Below are 10,956 nucleotides of genomic sequence, written 5' to 3' on the forward strand. Positions count from 1 at the left end.
CTTACTATTTAAATAAGCAAATAAACATGGAAATAATGAGTGCCTCTCTGTTGTTTTGCTAGCAAAAGGAATAATTTCAACAGTAACCTTTCAAAATCTATTTGTAAAATGTGTTTTCCATGAAATGAATGATTAGTTTATGTCTCAACTTCTCAGGAAGTTCCTTACATGAACTGCTGACTTGGAGGTTTGACGGAATACATTTTTCCTGAGCTTTTGAATTATTAATCTTGGCCACGTGATATACAAATGAGGCTGCACTAACTCTGCTCATCAGCACAGCCCTGGATCAGAAGCTGCATCAGGTTGCCGGCAAAAAATTTCTGCCAAGGGATCAAGCCTTCTGGCAAAATGGTAAGCTCTAATGCAATTTGTGTTGTCCAGGTATATAAAGTAACTCTAGGCCTCCTATTAGTTAGGGGTTTCTTTTAACAGTGGTCTGTGAGCAATTAAGATTGTAAGCAATGTTTAAATGAGCTGTCTGAATTGTCATGTGTAAGTCCATGAAGAACAGCAAAAGAAGCCAAAAGAAAGTCATAGCTGTTTCCTCTACATGTTTTTTTTGCCAAATTATATGTCTTGTTCTAATTGCCAAATATAAATCTAATTTATTAAAAGTTGCTAATTCTTGGTAACATATTTCAACAAAAAGAATAATTGGACTTATTTAGATAAATATACATACTTACAGAAAATAACTAAAGTCTCTAAATCAGATGAAACAATCTATAATGTATAATAATTGCATGCTCAGAAAATAACATGTTAGAAGAAATTTTAAGGCATTCTAAAAATGAGATTTAGCATTTGTTTGTAAAAATTATATTCTTTAAGGATATTTATAGTACACCAAGGAAAAGGAAAAAATTGCAGAAACTGTTGCTATTATAACTTCCAGAACTTTCAATATTTGCTGAAGTATTTTTAAAGAGCTTCATAAACACACAATTTGAAACCATTCTATCAGCCTTTAATCCTTTGATTTCTGGTATATTTCTGGAATACTCAAAAATATATAAAATATATAAAATCATTCAATAAGAATGATTATATCTTTGCAGTGTAAATATTTTCATTCAAATTATCAGTGAAAAAGCAACTTGTTTATGAATACTTATATTGCTATATAGTCTTGAAGTAGTTAAGAATTTAAATTTCATAAATGTTCTTTATCTTACTGTGATGATTATAAGAAAAACACTTTAAAAGCTAATAGACTATCAAACAGTTTTAAATTTGTGTCAAAAATGTACATTTTTAAAAAGCTGAAAACAATTAAAGTAATATTTTGTTCCCAAATTAAAAATGAGAACTAGTGGTCTATTTATGTAAATTGAATGTTATTTATAGTTTAATATCTCTAAGAAGTCTAGATATATTTTTATAAATATAATTAAAGGTTTAACTTTAATTGCCAACATCTAAGAAAAAAAAAAAAACCTGTTAAAAGTATTTCATCCAAATCAGCTATAACATATTTATCATGATTTCTATTTCCAAAATTTAAGAATTTAACTACTAAAAGGCAAAGAGAATATTAATTTTTCCTGAGGGAAGTTCATCTTCAACAAGAATTTTGCTTAAAGGATGAGGTTACTTCAATTTGTAGAACTGTGATGACCACAGTAAAGACATACTCATCCAAACTGAAATCTAGAAATAGTGGGTCCAGGTGAAGTTACAGGGGTCTGAGAATGTTAGACAACCTTACCCTTACTTCCATGGCAGCCAAACCTTTATGCTACACATAAGCTGCTGACGTAAGTCAGTATATTTAAGCACTGACTAGGCAGAAAGAATTATAATTAGAAAAAGAGGAAATTCAAAAATGAAACAAGTAAGCTTCTTATCGTAATGAAACTTCCTATTGGTTTAATATTCATTTGGGTGCATGCACCTGCATTTTGAGTATTCCCCAAATTACAAAGTTGCTTAGAAATGAACCTTGAAAAACTCTTAATATTTACAACATGGGCAAAGAAAGATTAGACTGTAAAAGGGTCTACAAAGGGAGGAAAAAGGACAACAAGGAGATTGCCATGTCACAGAAGGCAAGGAAGAGAGAACTTCCATAATCATGGAATGGGAAGTCACTGAGAATAGAGTAAAAAGTAATGTTGAAAAATTACCAGTGAGTTGAAAAATAAAGCCTATATTTTGTAAATACCATTGAACTTCTACTGTATTTCTAGATATTTTTAATATCACACATGCTGATTTGGAGGTAAACATAGACAGTCCAAATAAACCAAAAGCAGAAAGGACAGAATAAAAATTATCTGGAATCTCATCAGTAGGAATATTTTAGTATCTGTCCTGAACTTTCTGAGGTTTAATAACTTCATATGTAAATTTCAATTTTTTTAGCTAATTTAAATTTTTAAAATTGATCCTAGAAGATATATATTAAATTTTACCTTCTGCAACTATATGTCTAAATCAGAGATATCACTACTACAATTGCCAATTTTGAGTATTAGTCATACTATATATGGGGTATATAGTATAGTATATATGGGGTATATATGGGGCTTCCCTGGTGGCTCAGATGGGAAAGACTGTGCCTGCAATGTGGGAAACCTGGGTTTGGTCCCTGGGTCAGGAAGATCCCCTGGAGAAGGGCATGGCAACCCACTCCAGTATTCTTGCCTGGAGAATCCCATGGACAGAAGGACCTGGAAGGCTACAGTCCATGGGGTGCAAAAGAGTCAGACACGACTTGGTGATTAATGTTTTCACTTTCATACTATATATAGCATCAGCTTTTATGGGGAAATAGAACAAGGAGCTTAATTTTGTGGAATTACCACTTACTAGACCTCAGAGGAAATATTTATAAAAATGCTTTGTAAAAAGTCAAGTGCTTATGTTCCTCTTTCCACTAAGTATTTATAGACCAGTAGCAGGTATAGAAGATAAACTGTATGAAAGATAAAGTTGTGAGAAATGCTAAGAAAAAGCTAAGTATACAGTGGGCAGGGAGCTAATGAGACTGGGGAGTCAGAATCTATCCTGGAGAACCTCACTTAAACTGAAGTCTGAAAGAAGCGGAGATATAAGACAGGATGTGACGGAGTAAAGATCATATAAAAGGTCAGTGAAAAATTCAGCAAACTGAACATTAGGAAAATTCTCTGTGTGTGCAAACAACAGGAAGACAGATGAGAAAGGAGGAGAATAATTCTAGATGAGGTTGAAATGGAGTCCAGGAGCCAGACCATGCAGGCATTGAAGTCTCACTAAAAATTATGGACTTATTCCTTAGACTGTGAAAATCATTCAAGCTTTTTGGTTGTAGAGAGACATATGATCAGAATTTTGATTGCAGGTTTTAAATACTGTTTAGCCATCATGTTGAAAGTAGACTAAAAGGGGGCCAGGGAAGATGTGAGAAGACAATAGGAGAATATCATATAGTCCAAGATGCTGGTGGCCTGAATTAGAATGGTGATGAAAGAGATGAAGTCATAGTGATGAATTAGAGAAATATCCAGACATTGAAGTCAACAACACATGGTTGTTTATTCATTATTGGAGGTGAGCTACAGATGACTTCAAGGACATTGCTCAGATGTCTAAAGTGAACATTTCAGTAAACGGTGTGGCCATTTACTGAGTTAGGTGGAGGTACAGCAGGATTGAGAAAGAAGTTGGAGAACTTATATAGGATTTTCAGAGACAGGCACCTCTGAGAGATCAGTCTATGGTAATAACTATAAACCACTAGCGCTTATAAGACAGGGCTGGGCTGGGATGCACACTGAGAGGTGGATATATGGATGGTCATTAAAGATAGAAAGTGGATTGGATCATCCAGGCATCTAGATTGTTTTTGTTCAGATGCAAACAACTCTTTGTGGCCCCATGGACTGCAGCACACCAGGCTTTTGTGTCTTCACTATCTCCCAGAGTTTGCTCAAACTCACGTCTATGGTATTGACAATGCCATCGACACCATGGACATGAAAAGAAGGGATATGATAAAGAAAGGAGTTTAGATAAAGAAGGGATCCAGTACTGATCCTTGAGGAAGTCAACATTTAATGCTTAGACCTTGAAGGCTTAGACCACAAGAGAGTCTTCAAAACACAACCAGGGAGGGAAAAAAAGGAAAATTGGGAGATTTTCATGTCACAGAAGGCAAAGGAAGGGATTACTTCTATGAATAATGAAAAAACATAGCTGTATGAAGAGATGTCAAATAAGATGACTGAAAAAATGAGTGTTAGATGGAGTAATGTGGAAGCCACTTTAGTGGAGTGATGGATCAGAAGCCAGACTAAAGTAGGCTGAAAAAGGAATAGGGTGTCAGGCTGTCAAAATAATTAGTGAAGACAGCTCCAATGTTGATCCATGTACGACAAGGAGAGAAACATGTGAAACCAGGGAGAGTGGTTTACATCTCATATATGCCTTGTCTTTAAGACAGGATGAGTACATAAGAGCCATTGGGAAGGATGCAGGTGAGATGGAGAGGCTGAAAAGATGATGAGCAACATGTAGGAATCTTAAGAACTCAGGGATGAGTTCAATCTGAAGTAAGCCAAGAGAAATAGATATTTTCTATTGTTACAGGAAGGAAGGAGGAGAGGATAGTAAGAGAGGCGGGAACCAGAGAGTGGACGCCCAATGACCAGGTTCTTCTCAGGGATTCCCAGGCAAAACCATCTGCTAATGATGAGTAGGACAGAGGTTTGAAAAAATTGGAAAGGTATGACAATGAGAAATGTAGTAAATTGCTGGTAATGTGAGAGAACAGTAAACTCACATAACTTCAAATACAGAGTGAAACCAATCTGCTTGCTTCTTCAAATTAGCTTGCTCAATTTTACAGTGAAGGATCCACTGTGTGCGGTGCTATGGGCTGCCATGGGCAAATTCTGGCCCTGGCATTTGGTGACCTGTGATTAGTAATTTAATTCTTCAACCCAGGTTTTTCTCATGTCTAGTGGGATGGAAGTGGAATTGAGTTAAATGGATTTTTCTGAAAATGAGAGATAATATTTGTGATTTATATGTCAATAAATATGTTCTCTTGTTGCAAAAATTAAAAGAGTGGAGTTGTATTTTATAAGCATAATACAATAAGCATAATCCTTTGTCAATATGGAAACAAAATCAAAGCCACTAATATTGCAAGATTGAAGTTGAAAGAATCCTTTTCCTCTTCTAGTCTATGGTTCAGTTAAACGTAGCTCAGAGAATTTGTTGAACTACTGCGATTTGCTATGGACCACAGTCAATCCTGAAGACATAATTAATTTGACTTCTCACTTATTTCACTGCAGTTTCTCTTGGTCTCTTTGCTGTTTGTCAAGTCCTCTACGCATGTTTCCACCTCTGGACTTTTGCATGTGCTTTTCCTTATGTCTGACAATCTTTATCATGACTTGACATGCACTTACTTCTTTCTTGATTTTTCCCAAAAGAGGAAAAGTTATTTGAGATGGGGAATGTTATTTTAGTCACAACTGTCATCCGTGTCTAGCATAGAGTTCAAAGGATCTCAATAAGTATAGGTAAAAATAATATATTAATTATATGTAGGCATATAGTTATGTATTACACATATGCACTTCTTACTAATGTAACCAACTCTCTGCAGTTCAGATTTTAAGTGTTATTTGATGATGATGGTGATGTTGATCATGATGCTAATAATGAAGGCAATGATCTTTTGTACAGTTTTGCTTTCAGTCTTACTTTAGTGATTCATCCTTATGTTTTCTCTCCTTTCTTTAGGAATGGAATGCAACTTGTGAATACTGGGAGGCCGCACAGACTGCCCTGGAAAGCTGCTACCTTCCCATTTTGTATGGCATTGAGTTTATCGTGGGAATCCTTGGGAATACGGCCGTCGTTTTCGGCTACCTCTTCTGCCTGAAGAGCTGGAACAGCAGTAACATCTACCTCTTCAACCTCTCTATCTGTGACTTGGCATTTTTGTGTACCCTTCCCATGCTGATGAGAAAGTATGCCCAGAGACAATGGCCCTATGGGTATGTGCTGTGTATAAGCAACCGATACATACTTCATGCCAACCTCTATACCAGTATTCTTTTCCTCACTTTTATCAGCATCGATAGATATCTGCTCATGAACTATCCTTTCCGGGAACACCTCCTGCAAAAGAAAGCATTTGCTATTTTAATATCTTTGGCCATTTGGGGCTTAGTAACCTTAGAGCTCCTGCCCATACTTCTTTTTATACATTCTGATGACAATGGCACCAACTGTACTGATTATGCAGGTTCTGGGGACCCCAATCACAGCCTCATTTATAGCATGTGTTTGACCTTTCTGGGCTTTCTCATTCCCCTTTTTGTGATGTGCTTCTTTTATTTCAAGATTGCTCTCTTTCTAAAGCAGAGGAACAGGCAGCTCACTACAGCTTTGCCCCTTGAGAAGCCTCTCCACTTAGTCATCATGGCAGTTGTGATTTTCTCTGTGCTTTTTACTCCCTACCACGTCATGCGAAACGTCCGGATTGCTTCACGCCTGGAGACCTGGAAGAAGTCGCCATGCACTGAAGCCATCATCAACTCCTTGTACATCTTGACAAGACCATTGGCCTTTCTGAACAGTGTCATCAACCCTGTCTTCTATTTCCTTCTGGGGGATCACTTCAGGGAGATGTTGGTGAATAAACTGTGGCATCACTTCAAGGCCCTTACATCCTTCAGAAGATGAGCTCGTGGACGGACATTTTCACTCGGGAATAGTGAGGTGCCCGTGTAACATTGTTTTACAGAAGCAGCTGTAGGCCAGGTAGAGTTTAACTCAGACATAAATCAGAGAGGCCCACAGACTTGGCCCTGGTTTAAAGGCATGCTTGACCCAGGGTGTGTGAAAAGAAGATGATGGAAGGTATTTATTGGTTTCTTGACCTAAGCATTGAAAGGAGTTGGACTAGCACTGTCTAATGTTTGAGCACATAAGTCCAAAATTCTAGGTGATATAAGACCCTCTCAACCAGTGTAAAAGGAACAGAAGATAAAGTCGCAAGTTGTTTGTGTTTAATCACTACTTAGATTGCAAAAAAAAAAAAAAAATTGTGTTGACAATATTCTGTATGTTATTCATGTGTGTGTGTGTTAGTTGCTCAGCCGTGTCTAACTCTTTGTGACCCCATGGACTAGAGCCCGCCAGGCTTCTCTGTCCATTGAGTTCTCCAGCCAAGAATGCTGGAGGGGGTTGCCACTCCCTTCTCCAGGGGATCTTCCCAACCCAGGGATCGAACCCAGGTCTCCCACATTGCAGGCAGATTCTTTACTACTGAGCTACCAGGGAAGCCCATAAAAGGTTACTCATACAATCCCATAATTTTTTGTGAGGACCAAATAAGAGAAGATTAGTCATGTGTTGTTAAGTATTGTTGCTAGAAGTTGTGCTCTTGAGCAAATTTAGAGATAATAGTAGCAACAAAGAGCAGAGAAAATATAACTGGTTCAAATATGCCTATATTTCTTTATATTGATTAAGAAATGGAGTCCAGTTGTAATTATAAGTCCTTTTTTGTTGTTATATGGTTTTTAGTGCAAAAAATCATATTAAATAGAACCCAAAGAGATGATTTCTTAAAGAGAGACATGTTTGAGCTCAGCTCTCAGGGGACTTAGGTGTAAGTGGCTTTATAAAAATAATAGAGTCAGATTCCAAGGATAACTGTAAAAATTTCAAAGTCATAGAACACAAAGCACCTACCAGGAAACTCAAAGGAAGACAAAACAAAACAAAGTCAGTTTTTATAATCAGTGTACCATCTGGTATTTTATGATCACAATGTGATTTTCAGTGCATGGAAGTATATTAAGTTCATTAGCCTTCCTGCTCTTGATTAAATAGTAAACTTTGAAATATATTAGTATCATAAAACCAGCATATAAGAGGAAGGGAAATGGTAATGTCAAAACTTATTGAGTTATTTATTTTCCTTTTTTGGAGGGAAAAATCAGTTTTTCTCCCCGCCGGCACCCCACCCCACCCCCCGCCTTGCCCCAAATACACACACACTTATTTTTTTTTTTTTAAGCAATGGGATAATTTAAAAGGACAATTTTATCTTGAGTGACTCATATCTGCAATGAGACTTATTTTCATAGATTATTACCTAAGACCATTGGAGGAAATGTTTTAAACAAAACTCACTATATGAATTTGCAAAATGTGCAGAACATTTATCTACCTATCAATATAGATTATTCCAGGAGGGTTATGTAAACGCTATCCTATGCCACAAATCAAATTTGAAGAGGGGGAATGAATGCTGCATTAGCTATTTAGAGTTAAAAAGTATCATATAATAATTTACATATTACATGCAGTAAAATGTGCGCATGGCCACATGCCTATGCTCTTTTCCTTAAGGTCATTAGCTGTAATGAGGATAAAAATAAGCATTATAGGAGCAAAGACATAAAATTCCATGACTTCCCTGTTTTAAGGTTTCCTGGTAACATTATATTCTGACATTCCAAAAACCCAAAATGTTTCCACTGATATATTGTAGAAAAACAGTACTCATTTTCCTACCTAACCTTAGGCTTTAAAATTTTTTTTCATGTTTGTCAATAATTTTAAAGTGTCAATGTCATTTTATAACGTCCTGATAAAAGTTGATCTTCTGAATTTTTTTTCATTAGAAAAAGCCACAAGAAAAAAAAGAAAAGAAAAAGCCACAAGAAAGGGTCTTAAGAAAGAAATATTTGCTTATCTGCAAACATATAATTTAGCTGTAATTTGCATTTGATGCATTGATTTTCATTTGTAAACATGAAATTAAATTTGTGCCACACCTATCCCAAGAAGTGGCAGGGGTAAGCTTTTCTAATAGTATACTGAAATGTTTTGTGAAACTATGAACTCTCACACATGTTTTATAAGCAAAATGTTAATTTTATAACATATTTCTTATTTTTTGTTCAAATTTGTCATCTGATAACTTAATCCTTAACTGATTAAAGTGATCTGCATGGAAGTTACAAGAACTATTCCATTTGCATTTTGTACCAGGTGATTACAATCGCAAGCAATAAGTAATGAATGGAATCACAAACAATAAGTAATAAATGGAATCTCAATCAATAATAATGGATATCATTTCTGCATTTGTGTTTTGCAAGGGAGAAAATGTTGGGCTTTTATAACTTGTCTTTTATTGGCTGTCTGGTTATCTTCCCGAACCATGACTAAAGTGTTTGGTCCAGCATTTTGCAATCTGGACCCACCTGTTCCCTGTGCATTCTCTCTCACCACTGTTGTCATGAATTATACCTTTCAACCAAGATAGCTACTTCATTTCATTATATTTAGAACTTTCTCTACTGCGGACACCTGGATGCTCACCCTTGTTTTATCAAGCCCACAAATTAAAAAAATCTAAGCCTCTTTTAAGGTCTATATCATCTGTCTCTCCATCTTAAAGCCTTACTATTAGGACTTCTCCCCAAATCTGAAAATAAATCTGCCTACCTCTGGGGTTTCAGACTGCTTTTGACTATTGTTTTCATAAAATGCATTATTTTTGGCCTTATAGTTGTTCAGATTAAAGTCAATTCTTAGGTCTATTAATGGAAAAACTGTATCTGATTTTTTAAATCTTTTATTGTCTTCACAACACCAAACAAGGTACATTTTAAATGATTCTTCATTATGAATGAATGTCTTATAGGACAAATTTGAATTCAATGCTCCTTTTGAGTGTGTATGTCAAGCTATTTTCTGTCCTCACGCCTTTTATAATGAACATTACTTTATAGGAAGGAAAGAGTGTTTATACACAAATACATGGGCCAGCTGCCATTGCCTTGACCCTTATATTTTCCTCTATACTTTTTCATATTGTTTTAATGGATGCTTAATATTTGTTCCTGTTAGTTCCAAATCTGGGTTATTTTGAAGTTGGTCACCACCAATAGCTTTTTCTCTTTAAGTTCTTTAAGCATGGGTGACAATTTCCAATTTATTCCCATCTAATAAATTTAGACTGCTATCTCAGCATTATGAATATGTTATGGAGACTCTGGATTCTTTTATGTTCCTAAAAAATACTGATATTTTATTTCATGGCTGAAATTCAAATTCAAATCTCTGAAATCTCAGTTCATTTATTTTAGCCAGTTTAGAAACTCAGTTGTTTAGAATCTACCCAGCATACCCAAAATTCAGAGGTTGGCTAGAGATTTGAACAGTTTATGTACAACATATGTAAGCTCTCTCTTCCATAGGATCTTCACCCATTTACTTTCCAGCTGCTGAGTTCATCCTGAACTTGTCTTTTCTTTCTCATGCCAAATAGACAAACAGGTTTCTTTCTGGATTTCAGCAAACCAGCATCACCTGACAAGGACTAGCATCCAGACTATAAGCTCTTTAAAAGGAAAGATCTTCACACACTTCACCTAGGAATATCATGCTGTTTTGAAGCTTAAGTGATTTAATATTTATTGGTGATAGGTGGTTCTTAGATGCCAGGTCTAAGTAGAAGTATCAAGTACCAAGTGGAAGTATCAAGAGCAAAGTAGACAGTCAGATCTCTGGTCTTCAGCAATCCAAGCAGGATGCCATGAAAAAGAATCTGCATCAGAAGAGAAGGAAACATGAGCGTATTTATGAGCCTAAATGAGACACATCCCAGTGGCTTTACAAAAATATATACCTGGACAGGATTTTACACATGATGAGTAGAGGAAGCATAGCCAAGTAAAAGCATTATTATTTGTGCTCCCAAATTGGTGAACCTGGAGAAAGTCTTGGTATCCATATATAAATTTGCTATATAGAGAGATAAATACACACATATTTAATACATGTTAACAGGAAAGTAAAGCTCACGACATCAGCTATGCAACCACTCAGTTTCTATGTGATGTTTTCTCATCAAGCTTTGTCTATGCCAGGAGACTGCTAAGACTTAAACTGAGATGTGCCTTGAATACATTTAAAATAAAAATCATA

The 10,956-nt window shown here is 35.9% G+C and overlaps 1 protein-coding gene across 1 annotated transcript; it reads left to right on the forward strand.

The window, feature by feature from the left end:
- The first annotated feature begins 290 nt into the window (after positions 1 to 290).
- Positions 291 to 9,458, forward strand: SUCNR1 (succinate receptor 1). The gene is made up of 2 exons (XM_061168140.1): positions 291 to 354; positions 5,743 to 9,458. The coding sequence occupies exons 1-2, from the start codon at positions 352 to 354 to the stop codon at positions 6,688 to 6,690; spliced, it is 951 nt and encodes a 316-aa protein (XP_061024123.1). The 5' UTR covers positions 291 to 351; the 3' UTR covers positions 6,691 to 9,458.
- The last annotated feature ends 1,498 nt before the right edge of the window (positions 9,459 to 10,956 follow it).

This window comes from Dama dama, chromosome 19 (assembly GCF_033118175.1).
Source record: "Dama dama isolate Ldn47 chromosome 19, ASM3311817v1, whole genome shotgun sequence".
Lineage (NCBI taxonomy): Eukaryota > Metazoa > Chordata > Mammalia > Artiodactyla > Cervidae > Dama > Dama dama.